Genomic DNA, 24446 nt, shown 5'->3' with positions numbered 1-24446 from the left:
AAATTTAGATGCTGCAGACTCATAAACCTTTGGAAGAATTGTTAGTTCTTTGATTCAACATTGCTTTTGAAAGGTTGAGATTGTGCCATGTGTCTGAACTCACATGCATCTCAATGCACTAGATTTAACATACATTAATTTATTAATTCAACCGACTTGATAAAAGATCCAATGAAGGGTCCCGAGTGTGACTGTATTTGTAGCTATTGATTATGTTAAATCCAACATGTCATAATGCATCATAATGGTTGCAATTTTAAACCCTTGGATTATATTAATAAAGCTCATATAAAGGTTGTGGTTGCAAGCTCACCAAACTCTTATGTAAATGCCCACACTTCATCAAATCAGAATTTGCCTATATAAAGGCAAGATAGCTCACAAATGAAGGAGGGAGTTTGGGTGTGAGTTCTATAAAGAATTTTAGTGTAAATCTAGGGCGAATTTTAGGGAAAAATGTAGTTTAAGAAGATATTTTTCTCTTCTCTTTAGTTTTCAATTTCTTTGTATTGTACTTTCATAAATTTATTAAATAAAAAGAGTGCTTTGTTTGCCAACATGAGTGGCTAATCTTCTAAGATAAGGTGAAATGTGAAATTTAAGGTTTTGAATAGTGGATTTAATTACTATCTCAAGTGAATTTAAAGTTTATTGTTTTTATTTATATGTTTATAAGTTGTATTTTCTACCAGTTAAATTCCTAAAATTTTTAGAGAACTTGTCGAAGTGACATGAAACTCTTTAGAAGGCATATAAATTGAGACCATAGGAAAAAAAAGTTAAGCCCGGATAAGCTTTTACGATTATTTGGGCCTAAATCGAAGGATACATTACACTTTCTATGTCTTTTTAGGGGTGTTTCATCATTGAAGGGGTTGGGGGCTGAATTTCGAATTTCGAATTGCGGTTTGCACGCACGTAGACTTTTGTGAGATGAGACCATAAGATTAAATCGAATTTGATTCTTAGACCTAGGTGAAGTTTTGTGCCCATTATTTCATAAACCAATGGCAATAGCCATCATTCTCGACCATTGTAAGGGCGTTCTCGCTATTCAAGGGGTTGGGGGTTTAATCTCAAGTTAATTTTTGAAATGGATGTAGACATTGGCAAGACAAGATCACAGGATAAAATAGGAGTCGATTCTAAAGCCTGGATGAGGTTTTGCGCCCATTTAGGCTCAGAATCAAAGGCCATGGCATATAACTATGTGCCTTTTTGGGGGCAAGTTCGCCGTTCAAGGGGTTGGGGGTTTAATTTCAAGCTGATTTGTTGCATGCACATAGACATTGACAATGCGAACCATTAGATGAAACAGAAGTCACTTGCAAGGCCTGAGTGATGCTTTATGAGGTTTTTATAAGACCTTCAGAATATTTGAAAAAAATTTCTGAAAATTATGGAGGACTTGTTGGATGGATGCTAAACTCTTGGGGAGATATAGATATTAGTGAAATGAGACCATAGGAACAAAACAGAGTCAATTTCAAGGCCTCAATGAGGATTGATGACCGTTTGGGCCTACAATTGAAGGCTATAACACATGTTTTGGGCCATTTTAAGGCCATATTCACTGTTAAAGGAGCTGGGGGTTAAATTTTGAGCTAATTCTATGCAAATATCTAAGCGTTGGCAAGATGAGACCATAAGATCAAACGAAAGTCGATTTTGAGGTGGGTAAAGTTCTATAAGACCATAGGAATAATTTTTAAAAAGATACCTAGAAACTATAGAGAACTTGTCGACTTGAAGCGAAACTCTTTGGGAGACATAGAAGTTAGTGAAATGACACTAGAAAAACAAATGAGAGTTAATTTACAACAATTTTAGCCTATAACGGAAGGCTATAGCAGACGTTCTAGGCCTTTTTTTTTGGGTCATTGATGGGGTTATGGGATGAACTTCAAGTTAATTTTTTGTATGCACATAGAAATTTAGAAGACAAGATTGAAGGGTGAAATGAGAGTCAGATTTTAAGGCTCATGTGAGGTTTTAAACCTATTGAGGCCTAGAATCGAAGCCTATTGCATGTGATTTTGGGCTTTTTTGGGGCGTATTTGCCATTAAAGGGGTTGGGGGTTGAATTTTGAGATGATTTTACTATATATGTTGACATTCGTGAGACAAGATACAAGATCAAACATGAGTTTAATTCGACGGCTGGGTGAGGTTTTACAAGATCTTTACGAGACCACAAGAATAATTTTCAAAATATTCCCAAAAATATTGGAGAACTTGTTAGAATGACCCAAAACTCTTAGGGAGGAATAGACATTGGCAAAATGAGGATATAGGAATAAACATGAGTTAATTCTGAGGCCCGAGTGAGGTTTTATGACTAGTTAGGCGCAGAACTAAAGATTATAACACATGTTCTGGGCCATTTTTAGGGGCATTTTTGTTATTGAAGGATTTGAGAGTTGAATTTCGTACTGATTTTTTGTACATACATAGACATTGGTGAGATGAGACCACAGAATCAAATGTAAGTCGATTATGAAGCTCGAGTGACATTTGCACCCACTTGGCCAAAGACCGAAGGCTCTAAATATGCTTCTAGGTCTTTTTAGGAGTGTATTAATGGTTGAAGGGTTGGGTGTCGAATTTCGAGCTAATTTTTAACATGCATGTAGATATTAGAAGAGGAGACCCTGGGATCAAACATGAGTCGATTCTGAAGAGGTCTTTAGAGACCACAGGAATAATTTTCAAACAAATTCTTGAAAATTTGAGAGAACTTGTCATTGACATGCAACTCTCTTAGAGACGTAGACATTGATGGAAAAAGATCACAGGAATAAACAAAAGTTGCTTACAAGGTCTTTATGACCATTTAGAACAGACTGAAGGCTAATTATTTACATGTTGAGATGGAGAGACAGCCCAATGGTACTCTGCAATGTGGCAAAGCAATGGGTCCAACAATGGGACTAATTAAATTTAATGTTAAAAATTATCAGTGGATCCAAAAGTAGAACCCCCTGCTCTACCATATGGTGTGCATGGAGCACATGCAAGCTTCCATTTGTCAAAATGCGTCAAGAGTTATGGGGTTTCGTGGGAATTAATCAGCAAAATGGAATTGAAAAAAATGTTTTTTGGAGGTTAAAGAGATGAACTTGGAATAAGAAATTGAGCGTTTGGGCAAATAAATTGGAATTTTGGATTCAAATTTAAGAAACGGAGTGACATATGTGAGGAATTCGTTGTTATTAGATTTGGTTCCATGATCATTGTTGAATACTGTGAACAACTAAGAAGAGGGTGAAGAGTTTAGTTGAATGTTTAGAAATTAGAAATAGAAATTGTTAAATACTATTTTTTTTATTATGTGTTAAATACTTTGTTAAAGTGTGAATATACACTAAAATATAAAAATATATAAATTTTAATACATTAGAGATTTTTTTTGGTCTGTAAATGACATTCATATTTTATTAAAATAAAGATGCCCTCACTAAAAAAATATTATAATTATTTAGACAACAAAAGCAAACGTTATATTATAAAAATTAGTTTTTTAAAATGATTGAAAATATTAAAAAACCTGGAACTAGAATTAGGAATATACAATTTTTTTTAAGGGGACTGCTATGTAATTTAGAAGGAATGGATTCTTTCTTTATTTGATGAACTTCTCCCGACAAAAATACAAGTATGTCATTACGGTTAATACACGAGAAAGTAATAATAATAATAAACCTTAATTAATTTATACAGTTGCATTTTCATCCTTCTTAATTTTTCTTTGTCACTAAGTAAAAGTTTTTTTTTTGGATTAATTTAGTGATTTCACATTATAAGGGAAAAATATGACAATCGCAATAACAAAAAAAATTGTTACAAAAGCTGAGTGTCAAAAGAGAAACTAAGAATTATTATTATTATTATTATTTTGATGTACTCAAATTAATAATAATGGAGGAAAATCTACTCATATTTTATATTTTTGTGAAAAGAGAAAAAGCTCTCATGGGAGGGCAAGCCCGTGCCCTCCACATTGTTGAAGCCATCAGCGCTTTAAAGATTTTTTTTTTTTTGGCAAATATTTACAAAAAGATCCCGATTGAGTATGTCACTAGATTAATTATGAAAGACAGGCACAAGTCTTACAAATAAACTCAAACTTTATTAATTGGATTAAAGAGGATCAAATTATTCTGCACTTAAGAGAAAGATAATATATTTTTGTTAGTTGTTACCATGCCGGGAATTTCAGAATGAGAATAAGGAACTCAAGCAAGAAGCCATTACAGAGCCCATTTAAATACAATACATATTAGCAAAACATTTAAGCATTTGATACGAACATGGTCTTATTCTTGCATTTACATGTTCCTAGAGGTACAAGTAGAGGATGCACACAAACGCATGTATGAATGCGGACTGAGATTAGGGGAGAGGCAGGAGAGCTTGCAATCTGTTGACAAGAAATGGTCCCATATTAACCTCAACTGCTCTTTAAACCCGTTGTAGATGGAATCAGTATCGATCTCCCCGCCCTGAGACGATTGATTAAAAGAAAAATTAAGTAATAATTAAGTACATGTTAATGAAAGACAAAAAGATATCAAATACAGCACTAATTTTGCAACAAAGCCATTGGAAATACCTGAATCTCTGAAACTATTCTTCTCCACTTCAGATGAATCTCAATCGTTTTCCAGCCAGTTGCAGACTCAACAATAAGTCGATCAACATTTTCTACCTTGAGCTTTAGTGATGGGCTTTTGTATGATTTAATTTCAGTGCGCCAAACCCCAATAACCGTGTATTCCCCGGAATGTGGCTTCCTCGTTGGCCATCTTAACCCACCTTTTACCTCCGGATCCGGAATGGCTGAATTAATCAGAACTCTAATGCCGTTCATTTCATCATCCTGAAAATTTTACAATTTCAGTTTGATCATAGAATTCTAACCCCGTTCAGGGACAACATAAAAAATATAAGAAACGGTAATACATATTTAACAGCTATTGCTTTTGGCTTACAACTCAAAAATTCTTTTCAAGATTATGGACATGCTGCATGCATGACTAAAGTTTAACAGTTTTGAGCTTGTCATTAGTGTGTGTGTGTGTGTGTGTGTGTGTACGTAGCTACGAGTTGGGGGGGGAAGGGGAGGGAGGGAGCGGAAGAAGGGTTAAATCAAACGTATGCAAAGTAGCAGATTAACTTACAGAGAGAGCAGCTAAGGTACTTTTCGTACACAGTGCCAACCTCAAGTCTTCATTTTTATAAGGGCATGACATATCCGCTATCATGCTTCGAACAGGGTTTAGCTCAAGCTACAAGAAATAAGTTCATATTCGAGATGAGATTCCGCTCACAACAACATTCAATAAATAAATAAATAATAGATATATATGAACCGTATGGGAAACAGCGTGGCACTTGAAAGGATAAAATATATAAAATGACTACCATGAGGTACTTGAAAATTCCGGTCAAAAGAAAAAGACAATTAAGATCTAAATCCCATGATGCTGAAAGGAATTCCTAAAGATTGGCATATTCAATTTGGTGCATATACAGTTTGTTCGTTTAGACATTCAATGACGAGTTGACTTAATTCAAAATTTTAATTGGTTTATAGAGTTACAAACTCTTTCCATGTTGAATTAACAAACTTGGTTTATATTAGTTGCTATATTGTTTTACTTCTTGAGAACTTTCATCTTCTTGTTCAATTTAATTTCTTTTTCTTTCTATCGAGAATATTCCTGGAGGGACTTCTAAAAGGTCTTGATGAGACACAAAGTTTTTTGTCTCTTTCTTATTCTTCATTGCTTTTATTTCAATAGCTCCTTCATAATATCAGAAGTCTTGTTCCAATGTCTGAACTAGCAGAAGTCCTTAAACTACAAGCAACACGAACAAGATTTGACTCCTTGCCTGTAAATAATAGTTAGCCAGTAGCAGAAAACTTGCCTTATAGAGATCAAGCTTTTTATCCTCTTTAACAGTACATTTGCAAGTAATTTCCCGTGTGCTGTCAGACAACTGCACAAGGGGGTGTGGGGGGGAATCAATGGCTAATTAAGTGATAGATAAAAGAAACTTGGTCATGAATACTGTATTGTTTAGCAGAAGAACTACCTTGATGCGGTATATATCCTTGTGCTCTACAAAATCAACCCCAAGTTTTGGCACGACTTCATTTACAATTTTTTCCATGTATGTAGCAGGGACACCTCTGTAAAAGAATCTCCTCACTGACCTCAAAGCGGTTTCAGCAACCTGACCTTCTCTTGCACTTTCTAAGCTCAGTAAATTATACCTGCATTAAGACGAATGATACAATAATTATTTCCTTGAGGCACTTTTCAAAGATGAGATACAAGAATGGAAATATTTGATACATAAAGCATCATTTTTATTGTGAAAAAATAGGCCAAGCAGTGGTACAGTTAGTTGTCCCAATGAAATATCAAACAACAGGACTTGGCCATGGCAACAGAGTGATTTGTTTCTCGCACCAGAAATACGGCAGTACTAAGACAATGGATGAATTTGTTTCCAGCAGCGACTACTGAAATGTGCCTATGCAAAGCCAAAGCCAAATTCTAGAGGCCATGGAAGTTTCCATGAGGTACGAAGGAAGTGCACGCACTAGAAATCATTGATCTTGTCATTTTATTTTTCCTTTTTTTTTTTTTATAAATATTTTCCTCTTTGGCTTTTACAAGCAATGTTAACATGTGTCCCTGGTTTGGAGATCCAATTTACAGTCTTCTATTGATGGGGCTATGGTCAATGGAAAAGCTCATAATTTTAGTTGCCATTACTTGTATGACCACAAGTTTCTGTCAGAGTTTAGTATGAATATGCATTTTCGTTCCTTTAATTTCAAAGTCAAAAGAAAGGAAAGGAATGATATAACTCAAAACATTCAAGCTGTAACAGCAAAGGAACTAGATCACATACTTATTGAAAAGAAGATATCCAAAACTAGCAGCCAATGTTGGCTTTTCCTCCATTTCGTTCTTGACAATCTTACAGGCACTCAATATTTCTGGCCATACATTTTCTGCTACCAATTCCCATGGGCTTCTTGATATATTCCCACTCACTTCATCATTATCTACCAACCAAAAAGCGAAATGTCAACATAACTTAAGTTAACATCAGACATAAAACAAGAACGAAAGTAGAACGTGTTAAGATAAATTAACAAGGCAGACCACTAACCATTAGCCAGATTATTGGTCACTAAAACTAACGGGTTTTCTCCTCTTTTATGCTCAGCAGGCTCCTCCGGAAACTCCTCACAATGGACAGAAGAAGGAAAGCTATTATCATTTTCCAAGCCACAAACAAACCATCTGTGTACGGCATGGTCAGCATACTCGACGTAATTTACTTTCGTGCCGGCATTATGCTTGCGTGATCCGAAGTTTAATTTTCTGTTGAATTCAGGCACACGCATCTCCGGTGGAGTTGGTCTCTGGGGGCCCTTCGAATGCCGCTTATGTGGTGGAATGTAAGCCATTACGATAATATTAACTTCACGCTACCTTAAACACACTAAGAACAGCACGTATTTGCAGAATTTTGTGAAATGAAATCAGTATTGGAGTATTGCCTGATAAACGAGCAACAAAAATACTTAGGAAAAATGAATTTAAATATTTCAATAACCCAAGATCAAAACTAAAACAAAGATTCTCTAGACAATGAGAACATTTTTTTTAAAAAAGGTAAAAGATATCCTACAATCATGAAAGAAGGAATGAAAACTAAATGAAATTACACATGCATCATTTATGATAATGTTTGATACAATGAATTAACTCTATACAAAATGACATAATAAAATAGCAAAGATTAATTTATTGAAGCAAATAATTTTATCTGAGTAGACAGTAGCTAAACTAACCAGTTGAAACAGAAAAATATGAGCTAAAAAGAACCCACCAAAATCATCAAAGAAATGCACATAAGGAGTACCCTGAAACAAAATTGAAGCGAAAATATAATAAATTGAACAAAAATTTTGAATAATTAAAGAAAAATACTAACCAAAAATTTTAAAATTGCTTCCTAGTGTTTGCTGTTTGGCTCAGGCGCTTAGCTGTCTTCAGACTTATATGTATGTAAAGAGGCACAAAAAAATTAAGACAGCATATCTGCATATGTCAATAGCATCTCCTTCTTGCGCAAGTTTTGAAGTGGGCTTTTGAGTTTTCTTTTCTTGCTTTGGGAAAGGCATCACCTTTAGTCCCAAGGAGGCTCCACTTTAATGTGAATTGTTTGCCTTCTAACCAACAGTTTAAAAGTAAAAGTTAAAAAAAAAAAAAGGCACTGACATGCAGAATGCCGATTGAATCTTTAAAAATACACTTTCAAAATAAAAATTGAAAGTGAGACCGTTTTGGATGAGTTTACTAATCTAAATAAATTTTAACCAGACATCAAGGACCTTCTAACAAATTACCATATTATTAGTGGGTGCGATTACATAAGAGGCAGGGAGAAAATTGTTCTTCAATATACATTTGCCAGTGGATCCCAAGTGATTCAAGTATGTCACTAGATAAATTTTGAAAGACGCGTCTTAGAAATAAAATCAAACTCTATAGTTACAAGCTGTTAATATACATTCCACACATGGAAAATATAAAACACTCTACACAGGAAGTGCCAAACTTATACCAAATACAACTATTATACGGGAAAAAAACTGAGGTAAAAACTGGATCAGAATGAGAATTTACATCTTTCAATAGCAATAAGTACATGATGCACACGCATGCAAATACGAACGAAGTAGAAGGAGAGCTGTTTATGTCCAAGGTTACTCGCATGACAAGAAATGATCCCATATTAGCCTCAAGTTGTCTTTAAAACCCACTGTAGATGGAATCAGTATCAATCTTCCCATGACAAGAAATGGTCCCATATTAACCTCAACTTGTCTTTAAACCCATTGTAGATGGAATCAGTATCAATCTCCCCGTCCTGACGATTAAAAGAGAAAAGTAATAAGAACATGTTAATGAAACATGAAAGAAACCAAATACAAAACTAATTTTGTATGAGCATGGGGACAAAGCCATAGGAAATAGTGAGCAATAACAATCATGAAACATATTTATGTTTCAAAACACTAATCCTGGGACTGAAGCAATTAACAAACTCTAGCTCCTCTTCCAATGGTGATTGTAAAACCAAAGTGCAAGACACACACATAAGACTTCTAAGTCATAAGCTGGAAGCTCAGTTTTGAATTCACATTTACTCCAATTTAGGCAATAGCTAAAAAGTCATTTGTTACTTACGACAGAATAAATAAACTAACAGAGAGGGACAACTGTATAACAACTAAAATGAGTTCATGAAGATTATACATTAGAATCTTGCTATTTCACTGTTAAAAATACTCTCGTTCAAACTTTTTTTTTTTTTTGGGTACAGCAATCTACAAGAAAATACTCATTAGATAGTAAAAATTGAAAATTATAATTACAGCTCAAAATAAAACCTCAATAAGAAATGTGTGAAGATATATGCATTAACCTTATGATGTAACAACAGCAAGAATTTCAAGCTCTATATAGTCATACACAAAGATAGCAGGTCACGTGATAAAGTTAAAGCAAAAAGCAGCAAATACCTGAATCTCCGAAACTATTCTTCTGAACTTCAGATTAATCTCGATTGTAGCCATCCCAGTTCCAGACTTGAAAAAAAATCGATCAACATTCATTAGCGTGAGCTTTAGTGATGGGCTTTTATATGATTTAATTTCACGGTGCCAAACCCCAACAACTGTGTAATTCCCGGAATATGACTTGCCCATGGGCCATCTTAGCCCACCCATTACCTTCGGATCCAGGATGGCTGAATTAATCAGAATTCTAACGTTGTTCATTTCTTCATCCTGAAAATTTTACAATTTCAGTTTCATCATGGAATTCATTTGCTAGGCCTACATGGAAAATATAAGATATGGTAAATACACATTTTTGGCTTATAACTCAAGATTGTTTTCAGCAATATAAAATAAAAATGTACATTCCGCACAACAGATTGAGAGCACACACGCACCCCAACAACAAGAAAAACCTTATATTTAACTTTTGTTTTAATTCTAATTGATGGTAACTAATTTTGAAAATCTAATGATTTATTTATTATTTTATTTTAAACATATGTAAGGTTTCTGATTTCAAGGAAAGGGCAATGCATGACTAAAGTTTAACCGTTTTAAGCTTGTCATGTATTTGTTTTTCTCAACCCTTCGAAAGTATACTTTTGATGATGAAAACACAGCTATAAGTTTAAGATTTCCTCATTTTTCCTGGTCTTGAATTTTTCTTCCTCATCATCTCAAACGATGAGGATTCTAATGAGCAAAGACCATATAAAATAAAAAGAGTAAAAAATGAAGGGGTAACTTAAACGCCTAGTAAAACAAGCGCAGAGTAGCACATTAACTTACAGGGAGAGCAGATAAGGTACTCCTTGTATATAGTGCCAACCTCAGGTCTAGATTTTCACCAAAACATACAATATCAGCTACCATGTGACGAACTTGGTCTAGTACGACCTACAAGAAATATGTTCATATTAAGGATTAGACTCTGCACAAAACAACAATAAATAATTAAAAAATAAATAAAAATTGACTACCATCAGATACTTGATATTTCCGGTCTTCTGGATGTCATCATGCTCAAATGAAAAAGATTACTGAAATCTAAATTCCATGATGCTGAAAGGAACTCCTAAAGATTGGCATATTCAGTTAGGTCCATAATCAGCAGTATTTTTATAATTTTATATTCGCAATACATAGTTTATTGGTTTAGACATTCAATTATTAGGTAACTGCTAACTTAAATCAAAATGTAATTGGTTTATAATATTAACTAGTTCTTTCCTTATCGAATTAACAAGCCTCTTCCTCAATCAGAAGTATATTCTTACTCATTGAGAATTTTCTTCTTCATTTTAAATTATTTTCCTCAAAATTGAGATTATTCCTGCAGAGACTTCTAAAAGGTCTTAGTGAGGCATAAAGGTTTCATCTCATTTTTAATGTTTATGGCATTTATTTGGTAACTCCTTTATAATCACATTGAAAAGATTACATTCAAACCCTCAACTATTCAATTCAATACATCAGAAGTCTTGTTGCAATGTTTAAACTAGCAGAAAGTCTCCTTAAAATAGAGGCAACACACACAAGATTCGACCCATTGTCCATAAATAACAGTTAGCAAAATGCAGAAGACTTGCCTTATAGAGCTCAAGCTTTTGATCTTTGTTAACAGTACATTTAAATGTAATATGTCGTGTGCCGTCATACAACTAGACAAGAAGGGGGAAAACAATTAATGGCTAATTAAGTGAGAGATAAAAGAAACTTGATCGTGAATGTTTAGCAGAAGAACTACCTTTACGCAGTATATATCCTTGTACTGTGCAAAATCAACCCCAATTTTTGGCACAACTTCATGTACAATTTTTTCCATGTATTGAGCAGGGACACCTGTGTAAAAGCAGTTCTTCATTGCTTTAAAAGCGGTTTCAGCAACTTGATGTTCGCTTGCACTTTCTAAGCTCAGTAAATCGTTCCTGCATCAAGATGAATGATATAATAATTATTTCTTTTAGCCACTTTTGATAAGAAAACTAATTGAGGTTTCAAAGATGTGATAGAAGAATGGAAATATGGGATACATATAGCAACATTTTTATTGTAAGAAATAGGCCAAGCAAAGGTATAGTTTGTTGTCCCAATGAAGTTTCAAACAATTAAACTTGGCCATGGCAACAGACGGATTTGTTCCTTGGACCAGAAATGCAGCAATACTAAACAATGGATACATTTGTTTCCAGCGGCAACTACTAAAGCCAAAGCCAAATTCTAGATGCCATGGAAGCTTCCATGAGAAGTCTGAAAGAAGTGCATGCACTATAAATCATTGATCTAGACATTTTATTTTTTAATAAATCTTTTCCTCTCTGGCTTTTACAAGCAATGTTAACTTGTGTCCCTGGTTTGGAGATCCGATTTACAGTCATCCGTTGATGGCGCTAGGGTTAGCGGTAAAGTTCGTAATTTTAGCTGCCAGTACTAATATGACCACAAGATTTCTGTCAGATTTTAGTGCGAATATGCATATTCGTTGCTATAATTTCAAAGTCAAAAGAAAGGAAAGGAATGATCTAACTCAAAACATTCAAGCTGTAACAGCAATGGAACCAGATCACATACTCATCGAAAAGAATATGGCCAAATCTAGCACACATTTTTGGCTTTTCCTCCATTTCGTTCTTGATATTGTTACAAGCACTCAATAAATCTGGCCATACATTTTCTGCTATCGATTCCCATGGGCTTCTTGATGTATTCGCACACGCTTTATCATTATCTACCAACCAAAAATCCAAATGTCAACATAACTAAAGTTAACACCCGACATAAATCAAGAACGAAAGTAGAACATATCTAACATAAAACTAAAAATGCCGACCCCTAACCTCTGGCCAGATTAATGGTCATTGATCTTTTATGCTCATCAGGCTCCCCTGGAAACTCCTCGAAATGGTCAGAAGAAATGCTGTTATTATTATCCAAGCCACAGACAAGCTTTCTGTGTACGGCATGGTCTCCATACTTGATGTCATTTGAATACGCGCCTGTGTCATGCTTGGATGATCCCAATTTTAATTTTCTCTTGAGTATAGGCTCAAGCATCTCCGGAACTGGTGATGGCCTCTGGGGGTCCTTCGAACGCCTCAAATGTGGTGGAATGTAAGCCATTGTGATAATATTAATTTCACACTACCATCAACCACACTAAGAATAATAAGTATTTACAGAATTTTGTAAATTGAAATCACTATCGCGGTACTGCCCGATAAGCTAGCAACCAAAGTGCTTGGGAAAAATGAGTGAAACGTTTCAGTAATGCAAGATCAGAACTAAAACAAACATTCTCTACAATAAAAGAAATTTGGAAAAAGGAAAAAAAAAGTTCAAGATACCGTACAGGCCAATTATGAAAGAAGAGAGGAAAAAATGAATATAACAAAATAGCAAAAGATTAACTTATTCTAGCAAATGATTTTATCTCAGTAGACAGTAGCTAAGCTAACCAGTGGAAACAGTGAAACAAAAGCTGAAAAGAACCCACCAAAGTATAAATAAGTTGAAATCATAACATTTCTTCTAAGAAAAATAAATACAAGAAATCCGAAAGTTCTCTGGAAATTTTCTGAGATATTTTCTCAGCAACCAAACAATATTTTCTCTCAATTTCTTTCATGGTATCAGAGCCAATATGGCTAGTTCCAGCAACACAACAACACTTTCAAATTCAACAAATGCAAATCAACCTTCACAGATCTCATTCTCATTTAGTAATCCAATAAAACTAGATCGATCTAATTTCCTAATCTGGAGAAAACAAGTTCTTACATCAATCAGAGGAAATCGGCTTGAAGATTTCATATCTGAAAATCAGATCATACCAGAGCAACATATCATTCAAACAACAGCTGATGGATCAGTGCAGAAAGTAGATAATCCAGCATACATAAATTGGAGAGCTCAGGATCAAATACTACTTGGCTGGCTGTTATCATCAGTTAATGAAGGTATTCTCAGTTCTATTCTTAATTGTGAAAATTCACGAGATGCTTGGAGATCTATTGAGAAGCAATTTGGAGCTCAGTCTGAAGCTAAAATAATGCAACTTCGTTATGAATTGAATGTACTTAGAAAGGAATCCATGTCTGTTGAAGAATATTGCTTAAAAGTCAAAATATTAGCTGATAAACTTGCCTGTGCTGGTAGTCCTATGTCAGAAAGGGATCTGTTAATGCAAGTTCTAAATGGATTAGGGACTGGTTATCTAGATCTTGCATCTATTATCACAGCTAATAAGATGTCTTATGATGATGCTTATGCCTTACTGTTAACACATGAGGCACGATTAGAACACAGTCAGACCAATCAGAATACTAAAGTCATGTTCAATGCTAACTATGGAGTGATGAATTCCAATTATTCTCAAGTCAGAGGGAATAATAGAAGAGGAGGTTTTGGTTATGGAGGATATCGTGGACAAATTTATAATGGAAACAGAAATGCTGGAAGAGAAATGATGTTTAATACATATCCTAGAGGCTTTAATAACAGTGGTCATAATTTTGGAAGAGGCAACTCTATGCCAATGCAGTTTCACAAAGTCTTATCACATCCTAAGCCTCATGGTCAAGGTTTTGTGTCAGCTGGAACTGAATCAGATGATAACATTCCTGTTTGTCAGATATGTCATAAGTCAGGGCACACAGCTGATGCTTGTTGGCACAGATATATTGAAAATTATGTGCCACAGTCAAGGCATTTTGGCAGAGGAAGAGGACCTAAGTCAGCTTATATGACTACTTTTGACTCACATGCTGAGTTTGCACCATATTTTGATGATTCTTATGCTATGAATTGCTCAAATTATCAGTCTTACAATCTGGATCCAGTGACATATTCTTCTATGCCTCATTGTTCATCTGAAATGTCTTCTGCACCAGGAGCTACTGGAGCTGCTTACCTTGCAAATTTTGAAGGGCCTGCTGATGAAGGGTGGTATCTTGATAGTGGAGCAACTCATCACTTAACCAACAACATGGCTAATATGCAGGTCAGGGAGGAATTCAGTGGTTCTGATCAGCTTATCATTGGAAATGGACAAGGTTTGCCCATAACTCATGTAGGTGATGCTAAATTTGTTTTTAAAACTTCATTTGCTCAACACAAACATCCACACATAGTACTGAAAGATATTCTTCTTGTCCCTTCAATTACCAAAAATTTATTGAGTATTTCTAAACTCACATATGATAACCATTTGTCTGTTGAATTTCTTGGAAATATTTGTTATGTGAAGGATGCTCTGAAGGGGGAAGTTCTGCTGCAGGGTATTGCTGAAAGAGGACTATATAGGCTGTTATTCAAACCATACTCATTCTCTAAATCATCTTTTCTATCTCAGATCAGTTCAAATAAGCCAATGTCAATGCTGTCATGTTTTCATTTTAATTCTGTAACTGATGTGAATGATGCAGATTGTAGCAACTCAAAATCTTGTTATTCATCTACTGTATTATCTTGTACAACATCAGTGAATAAGATTGCTTTGTTTCATAATAGATTTGGTCATCCCAATCAATATATCTTAAAGCATGTTCTCAAAAACATCAAGTCTGCAAATTTTTCTGATAATCAAATAACACAAGCACTGCAATACATCTGTGAAGCTTGTCAAATGGGCAAAGGCCATAAGCTTCATTTCCCTTCATCCACAACCAAAACAGCCAAGTTTTTAGAACTGATACATACAGATCTCTGGGGTCCTTCACCTGTCTACACTAGAGATGGATATCACTATTATATCAGTTTTGTGGATGATTTTAGCAGGTTTACCTGGATCTACCCTCTAAAGTTTAAGTCTGAAGCTCTAAGTGTCTTTAAGCTTTTCAAAACACAGGTTGAAAATCAGTTTCAAACCACCATCAAGCAGTTACAATCTGATTGAGGGGGTGAGTACAGACCTTTCACTGAGTTCTTAAATCAGTGTGGTATCATTTTTAGACACTCCTGCCCATACACTCATCATCAAAATGGATTGGTTGAGAGAAAACATAGGCATATTGTTGAAATGGGACTTACACTACTAGCTCAATCTAAATTACCCTTTAAATTTTGGTGGGAAGCATTTCATACAGCTGTGTACATCATAAATAGATTGCCTTCTGTTGTTCTCAATCTTTTGTCTCCCTATGAGAAACTTTTCAAACACCAACCCAACTATGGTATGCTTAAGTGTTTTGGTTGTGCATGCTATCCTTACTTGAGGGATTATAACCAACACAAATTTGACTATCATTCCAGCAAATGTATTTTTCTAGGATATAGTTCATCACACAAAGGTTACAAGTGCTTACATCCTTCAGGTCATCTTTACATAGCAAGACATGTCATATTTGATGAACTCACTTTTCCTTACTCTACTGATTCTAGCTTTCATTGTTTCACTGAGTCATCATCATCACCTCTTTCTTCTACTTCCTTTTCTCCTCAGCAAATATATCATCTTTCCACTTTACCTGTTGCTCAATCATTTACTGAAAATAGCACTGGTTATTCCTTATCTGCAAACCCTGACAGTAGCAACTCACCTCACTCAGAAAATCCTGCACAAACAACAAATGATCAAAATTCACAGCAAGTAAGTTCTCAAACTCATCTACCTGTTAATACACAACATTTCTTATCTGCCTCTGCTTCTGATAATACAACATCATTAACTCCTCCTGTTGACTTACCTCAAATACAATCCAACATTCATCCTATGACCACCAGAAGCAAATCTGGCATTTTTAAACCAAAAGTGTATGCAGCCATTCTCACTCACAAAGAACCAGATTCAGTGCAAGAAGCTTTGAGTGATTCCAGATGGGTGAAGGCTATGCAAGATGAGTATGATGCCTTAGTTCACAATAATACTTGGTCCCTGGTTCCTAAAGAGATTGATCAACAGATTGTGGATAATAAGTGGGTGTATAGGATTAAATACAACACTGATGGGAGTGTAGCCAAATACAAAGCTAGGCTTGTTGCCAAAGGTTTTCAACAAATTGCAGGGGTAAACTACTTTGAAACCTTTAGTCCAGTTATTAAACCAGCAACTGTCAGAGTGGTATTAAGCTTAGCAGTGATGAACAAGTGGAAAATTAGACAAGTTGATGTCAATAATGCATTTCTCAATGGGGATTTGACAGAAGAAGTTTATATGTCTCAGCCAACAGGTTTTATTGACAACACAAAGCCTGGTTATGTGTGTAAATTGCGCAAATCTCTTTATGGACTTAAACAAGCTCCTCGAGCTTGGTATGATAAACTTAAGAGCTGCTTGCTGCAGTGGGGATTCACTAATACCACTTCTGATACATCTCTGTTTTTGAAAAGGAGTCATACTTCCATGATTCTTGTGTTGATATATGTGGATGATATCTTGGTTACAGGTCCTAGCAGTGCTGAATTAGAACATTTTATTGCAACACTAAGCTCAACTTTTGCCTTAAAAGATCTTGGCATTTTATCTTATTTTCTTGGGGTAGAAGTCTTATATGATGAAGATTGCATATTTCTGTCTCAGAGGAAATACATCAGAGATTTGTTAGCTAAGGTTGATATGATTAATTGTAAGGGCATTGATACTCCTTTAAGCACTGGTCTAAAGTTACAGAAGTCTGTTCAAGGACAGCTTGGTCATTATCTTGAAGATCCTACATACTATAGAAGCATTGTTGGAAGCATGCAGTATCTGGTTTTGACAAGGCCTGAGATTGCTTTTGCAGTTAACAAACTCAGTCAGTATGTGTCTGCTCCTACACTACAGCATCTCATGGCATGTAAAAGGGTTTTAAGATATCTAAAGGCCACTCAGGACTATGGTTTAAAGTTCATCAAAGAAGGCAATATGGAGCTTACTGGATTTACAGATGCTGATTGGGCATGTGATTTAGATGACAGGAAATCAGTGAGTGCATATTGTATCTACCTAGGTAATAATCTTATATCATGGTCTTCTAAAAAGCAAGGAGTAATAGCTAGGTCAAGTGCCGAGAGTGAATACAGGGCATTGGCATCAGCTAGTGCAGAATTAACTTGGTTGCAGTCCTTGTTTGCTGAAGTTGGAGTATGTTACACAGCTAAACCTATTATTTGGTGTGATAACATTAGTGCAGCTGAATTAGCCAAGAACCCAGTTTACCATTCCAGAACAAAACACATTGAGATTGACATACATTTTATTCGCAACAAGGTTCTTAATAAGGAGCTCAGCATTCAATATATAGCAAGTGCAGATCAAGTTGCAGACATAATGACTAAACCTCTTTCCTTCATACAGTTTAATTACTTGAGGGACAAACTCAATGTTCACTCTTGTCCTTTGAGTTTGAGGGGGGCTGTTAGAGAAGCTCATTGTGCAAAAAAGAGGAAGCTGCACAAGCTAAGGAAAACCAGCAAGCTGGTGACGTCAGATGAATGTAAGCAGAATGACAGCTCAGCTGCCACCTCAGCTTAAGTAGTTAACAGTCTGGTGTGATTACTCTGTATATCGAGCTGTGGTTATGCATGTGAAGATTCAACTGAATTAGTTAGTCGTTAGCTTTAGTAATCCTTGAGCTTTGAGTATAAATAAGTTGTAATCATAACATTTCTTCTAAGAAAAATAAACACAAGAAATCCGAAAGTTCTCTGGAAATTTTCAGAGATATTTTCTCAGCAACCAAACAATATTTTCTCTCAATTTCTTTCAATGAAAGACGAAACAAAGCAAATAAAACACTAAACAGGGTTCTTGCAGATAATATGTTCAATTAGGATTTCGATCATGTGCGCGCCCATGGCGATTTGTCATTGGTGGAGCTGTGTTGTGGGGCCCGCAGCTGCGCCAATGACTACCCACCACCTGTGACTGGATCGGGACTCATTTAAATTACAGTAAAGTGTGAAAATCGAAGATGCATTAACATTATGATGGAACAGAGAGAATTTCAAGCACTATGTAATCATATACGAGGATAGCAGGTTAAGTGATAAAAGTTGAAGCAAAAAGCAGCAAATACCTGAATCTCTGAAACTATTCTTCGCAACTTCAGATTAATCTCAATTGTAGCTTCCCCAATCGCAGTCTTGAAATCAAATCGATCAGCATTTCTTACATTGAGCTTTAGTGATGGGCTTTTATATGATTTAAATTCAGTGTGCCAAACCCCAAAAACTCCGTATCTTTGCCCAGAATATGACTTCCCCATGGGCCATCTTAACCCACCCTTTACTTCCGGATCCAGAATGGCTGAATTTATCAGGTTTCTAATGTAGTTCATTTCGTCATCCTGAAAATTTTAAAATTTTAGTTTGATCATCGAATTCATTTGCGGGGACTACTCAAAATTGTTTTCAGGAATATGAAATGAAAATGTACATTCCTCCCAATAGATAAATTAACACCGGACGTAAATCAAGAACGAAAGTAGAACATATTAAGATAAATTAAAAATGTATACAGACCACTAACCTTTAGCCAGATTTTAGGTCACTAAAACTAAGGGCTTTGCTCCTCTTTTATGCTCAACAGACTCCTCTGGAAAGTCCTCAAAATGGACAGAAGAAGGAAATCTATTATCACTATCCAAGCCACAAACAAACCATCTTTGTACGGCACGGTCTGCATACTCGACGTAATTTACTTCATGCCTGGATTATGCTTGCGTGATCCCAAGTTTAATTTTCTGTTGAATTCAGGCACAAGCATTTCCGGAACTGGAGTTGACCTGTTGGGGTCCTTCGAATGCCGCTTATGTGGTGGAATGTAAGCCATTATGATAATATTAACTGGATAAGGATTCTCTTCTGATCTGATCTTTATTTATTAATATGATTGGTGGTTAATAAATGATTAACTTGGCACTAACTTAAACCACGCTAGAGGTAATAAGTACTTACAGAATTTTATGAAATGAAATCACTATAGCAATATGGCCCGATAAACAAGCAACAACAATACTTGGGAAAAATGCATGAAACGTTTCAGTAACCCAAGATCAAAACTAAAACAAACATTCTCTAGACAAAGAGAACCCTTTTTTTTTTATAAAAAAGAAAAAAAAGGAAAGAAATCCTACTGGTCAATTATGAAAGAAGGAAAGAAAACTAAATGAAATTACTCGTGCATCATTTATGATAACATTTGATACAATGAAATAACTCCACATACAATCACATAATAATATCGCAAACGATTAAGTTATTGAAGCAAATAATTTTATCTTAGTAGAAGAAGCTAAACTAACCCGTGGAAACAGTAAAATATGAGCTTAAAAGAACCCACCAAAATCATCAAAGAAATGCACATAACGAGTACCCCGAAGCAAAACTGAAGTGAAAATATAATAAATTGAACAAAAATTCAAAATAAATAAAGAACAGTACTTACCAAAATTTTTAAAATTACTTCCTAGTGTTGGCTGTTGGCTCAGGAGCTCAGCTGATATTTAGACTTACATATATATATATATATATATATATATATATATATATATATATAAAGCAGCATATCTGCGTATGTCACTTGCACAAGCTTTGAAGAGGGCTTTTCAGTTTTTTTTTCTTGCTTTAAGAAAGGCATCTCCTTCAGTTGCAAGGAGAGACTTCTAACCAACAGTTTAAAAGTAAAAGAAAAGAAAAAAAAGCACTGATATATAAAATGCTGATTAAATCTTGACAAAAACACATTCACAATAAATATTCAAAGTGACACCGTTTGGATGAGTTTACTAATTTAAATAAGTTTTAACTAGAGGTGGCCAATGGGTTGGACGACACGAGGCGCGACACGTGTCCGTACAGCACGGCACGACACGAGCACATTTTGGTGAGCACGTGGCACGGCATAACACACACGTGGGCTAGGCCGGGCTTAGAGTTTAGGCACGTGGGCCTTAAAAATACGGCACGATTAGAGATGTGCCAAAACACGGCACGCGAAAAAACACGCAATAAGCACGTTTCATTTTTTAATAAAAGTAAACTTAAAATTTTATGATTTTATAAATAACTTGAAATTGAATCTTTTAATATATTTTATTAGCTCAATTTTTTAAATTTATTTAGTTCTTAGTTTCAAAAAAAATAAAATTGATTTATGTTTATAATTTATTAAATAAATAATTGATATCATGATTTTATAAATGTGCATTAATATTATTATAAACTATGATATATGACTCTACGTAATTCCAAGTTAACAATTAAGTTAATCATTAAAAAAAATTATTATTGTTGTTGTTGTTAAGTACTAAAAAAGAATTCTAATATAAAGTCAAACTTTATAATTAATATTACATTCTCTTATTATTATTAATTTATTATTATTGAATATGAACTTGAGTTTTGAATTCTTTATTCTATTAAAATTGAATAAAGGCACATGGATCCAAAAAAGTATATAGGCTTAAAAAAATAAGACAACAAGTTGGCATGCGCTCTTAAAAAACTAAAAAATGAAAAACTTAGTGGACTTTTTTTTCTTAGGCACAACACGACACACCCCAGGACACGACACAAGTGGGCACGACACGTGTGCTGGGCCAAGTCTAAGTAAAAAAAAAATTAAGCACGGCACAAAACGCATAGTGGGTACGACACGACACGAGCACGCGTGGGCTTCCTTTGATGGGCTTGGGGTGGCACGGCACGGCCCATTGGCTACCTCTAGTTTTAACCATATATCAAGTACCTTTTAACAAATATTATTAGTGGGTGTGATTACATAAAAGGCAGGGAGAATACTTTTCCCCAATATACATTTGCAGGTGGATCCCAAGTGATTCAGGTATATCACCAGATTAATTTTGAAAGACATAACTTAGAAATAAAATCAAATTATATTGTTGTAGGCTGTTGATATACATTCCATACATACAAAAATTTACACAGGAACTACCAAGCTTAGACCAAATACAACTATTACACAGAAAATTAAAAAAATTGAGGTAAAAACTAGGTCAGAATGAGAATTTGATGACAATGTTATATTTGCTGCAAGATTTGAGCAAAAATAAAACAACAAGATATGATTATGCTGTCAATAATATCCTGCAAGATTGTAGGAACAATTTGTTTTTTGAATTTTATGATATCAAATATATGTTAAAGATATGTATAAATTCCTTTGTTTGTTTCTTTTCTTTGTATGAATTCAATACTGCAACAATGAATGATATGCAATTTTAATAGCCCCAATTTCCTATGTGTTCTCTTTTCTTTGTTTAAAACCAACAAAGTGGTTTTAGAGCTCATATTCTTAAAGGACATGTAATGTGTGAGTAAATCCAAAGAGGCTTCCTATACTAAATCAAGCACTTAGCCTTCAGCCTAAAATTCAGTATGGGAGGAAATGGTTTCTTATCTGCTCCTCTAGTTTTCACAGGTGAAAATTGTCAAATATGGGCTGTGAAAATGGAATCATACTTGCAAGCATGCGACCTATAGGACTTGGTGGAAGCAGATCCCGAGGATCCACAATAGCTCATATGAGGAATAACAGGGATGAAAGAAAAAGGAGACAGAAGGCCAAAATATGCATCCACTCTGCAATTTTAGAGACAATTTTTACAAAGATCATGACTTGTGAAACAACAAAACAGGCATGAGATATTTTGAAGTAAGAATATCAGGGGAACGTCAAGACAAAACAAATGCAGGTCCTGAACCTGAGAAGGGAATTTGAAATGCAGAAAATGAAGAAGACAGAAATAGTTAATGACTATAAATATAAGTTGATGATAATTGCCAATAAAATTAGAATGCTAGGGGAAGAGTTTTTTTTATAAAAGGGTTGTAGAAAAGATTATGGTGACCTTGCCTGAGAGATTTGAATCTAAAATCTCTTCACATAAAGAGTCCAGAGATATGTTAACAATAACATTGGTAAAGGTCAATGCACTACAAGCTCAAGAACAAAGGGGAGCTTACAGAAATGACGAGAGAATTGAAGGAACATTTCAAGTGAAAGAGGTTGATCAAGCTCAAAGAGGCGCAAAAAAAAAAAGAAATAATAGAGTAAGAAGAATTACAAGAAAAGGGAAAGCAGCATCAATGAAGGCAACAAGTGCAAACACTCCCCGTGTCCTCTCTGTAAGAAAACCTCTCATTCGCAAAAGAAATGTTAGTTTGGGCCTGACATTCAATGCAAGACATGCAAGCAAATGTGGCATATAGAGAGGGTGTGTAAAAACAAATAGTAAGAAGGACACCAAGTTTCAAGCAACAGAACAACAACAGGATGAGCAATTTTTGTTGTATATTGTTTTTCAAGTAACAGTTCATGTGATGACTGGCTTATAGACAACGAATGCACAAATCACATGTCTTTCGATGAATCTCTTTTCGAAGAAGTAAACAAGTCAGAAGTTTCAAGGGTTAAAGTTAGGAATGGGCAGTATATTGAAGTGAAAGGTAAATGGACAGTTACAATAAAAAGCTTAGCAGGTATGAAGTTAATTTCTGATGTATTACTTGTTCCTAAAATTGATCAAAATCTGCTGAGTGTGGGACAATTGCTTGAGAAAGATTATTCTGTTGTATTTAAGAATAACACGTGTGTCAATACTGACCCAAATGGTGTAGTGTTGTTCTCTGTAAAAATGAACAACAAAAGTTTCAGCTTAAATTGGAACAAAGATGAATCTAGTGCATATCAATGTACTCTGAACTAGGCTGAGTTATGGCATAAGCGGATGGGGCATTTTTATTATTTTGCATTAGATTACATGCAGAAAAATGATCTTGTGCGAGGAATGACTTTCAATAGAGGAGGAGCATTAATGTGTGGAGTTTGTTAGTTTGGAAAGCAAGCTAGATTGCCATTCCCTGTTAATAAGGTATGGAGAGGAGTTGAAAGGCTTTAGTTAATCCACACAGATGTTTGTGGACTTATGAGAACTGCATCCTTAAATGGTAACAAGTACTTTATGGTTCTTATTTATGATTTTAACAGAATGTGTTGGGTTTACTTTCTCAAACAAAAGTTTGAAGTTGCTAGTTTGTTTTAGAAGTTTAAAACATGAATTGAAAATCAAAGTGGCTGTAAAATCAAGGTGATTAGGTCTGAAAATGAGACTGAATATATAGTTGATAAATTTGCTAAGTTTTGCGAAGCTGTAGGGATTGAACATCAGCTTACAGCAACATATACACCTCAATAAAATGGAGTCAGTAAGAGGAAAAATAAGACAATTATAGAGATGGCTAGATGTCTGTTGTTTGATAAGGAAATGCCAAAAGCATTTTGGGTTGAGGATGTCAATATTGTTGTATTTCTGTAAAACAGGTTACCAACAAACACCTTTTGAAGCTTGGTTTGGTTTTAAAACCTTTATTCATAACTTGAGAAATTTTGGTTGTTTATGTTTTACTCTTGTTCCATATGTAAAAAGGGGAGAAGTTGGATCAAAAGACAGAATATAGAGTTTTTGTAGGATACAACAATCTCACCAAAGGTTACAGAGTTTATCAACCTTTGACGAGAAGAATCATAGTAAGTAGAGATATTAAGTTTGATGAAGCTGGAAGATGTAATTGGGCAACAACTGAACTTGAACAAGTTTATGCAGAGGAAGCAGCACCAGAATTGTAAGATGATAATATAATTGATGATGAGCCAATAAGAGGTACCAGACCACTTATAGAAATTTATCAAAAGCGCAATATAGCTATGCTTGAACCTGCAGGGTATAATGAGGCTGCTAAGGATCCAAAGTGGCTTGAAGCAATGGAAGATGAGATCAAGATGATTCATAAAAATAAAACTTGGGAGTTGGTGGACAAATCAGTATACAAGAAGGCTATTGGTGTGAAATGA

General features: G+C 34.9%; 1 protein-coding gene across 28 annotated transcripts in view; it reads right to left on the bottom strand.

The window, feature by feature from the left end:
• Nucleotides 1–4116: 4116 nt before the first annotated feature.
• Nucleotides 4117–24446, bottom strand: part of LOC102624505 (uncharacterized) — a 66745-nt gene continuing 46415 nt past the window's right edge. For 11 of the 28 annotated variants that reach the window (XM_052438365.1, XM_052438340.1, XM_052438333.1 and 8 more), the window contains 2 exons: nucleotides 4613–4879; nucleotides 4117–4502 (listed from right to left, as the gene is read on the bottom strand). In XM_052438365.1, coding sequence (XP_052294325.1) covers nucleotides 4329–4502; nucleotides 4613–4879 — 441 coding nt within the window. In that variant the 3' untranslated portion in view covers nucleotides 4117–4328. Of the gene's footprint in view, nucleotides 4503–4612; nucleotides 4880–8539; nucleotides 8962–9616; nucleotides 9884–9910; nucleotides 9932–10444; nucleotides 10553–11244; nucleotides 11317–11402; nucleotides 11584–12226; nucleotides 12384–24446 lie in introns of those variants that run through there. The other 17 variants (XM_052438334.1, XM_052438332.1, XM_052438331.1 and 14 more) reach the window with 10 other exon arrangements.

The sequence above is a fragment of the Citrus sinensis genome, chromosome 3 (assembly GCF_022201045.2).
Source record: "Citrus sinensis cultivar Valencia sweet orange chromosome 3, DVS_A1.0, whole genome shotgun sequence".
Lineage (NCBI taxonomy): Eukaryota > Viridiplantae > Streptophyta > Magnoliopsida > Sapindales > Rutaceae > Citrus > Citrus sinensis.
Note: the sequence above shows the minus strand (reverse complement) of the source record. Positions and strands in the feature narration are given on the sequence as shown.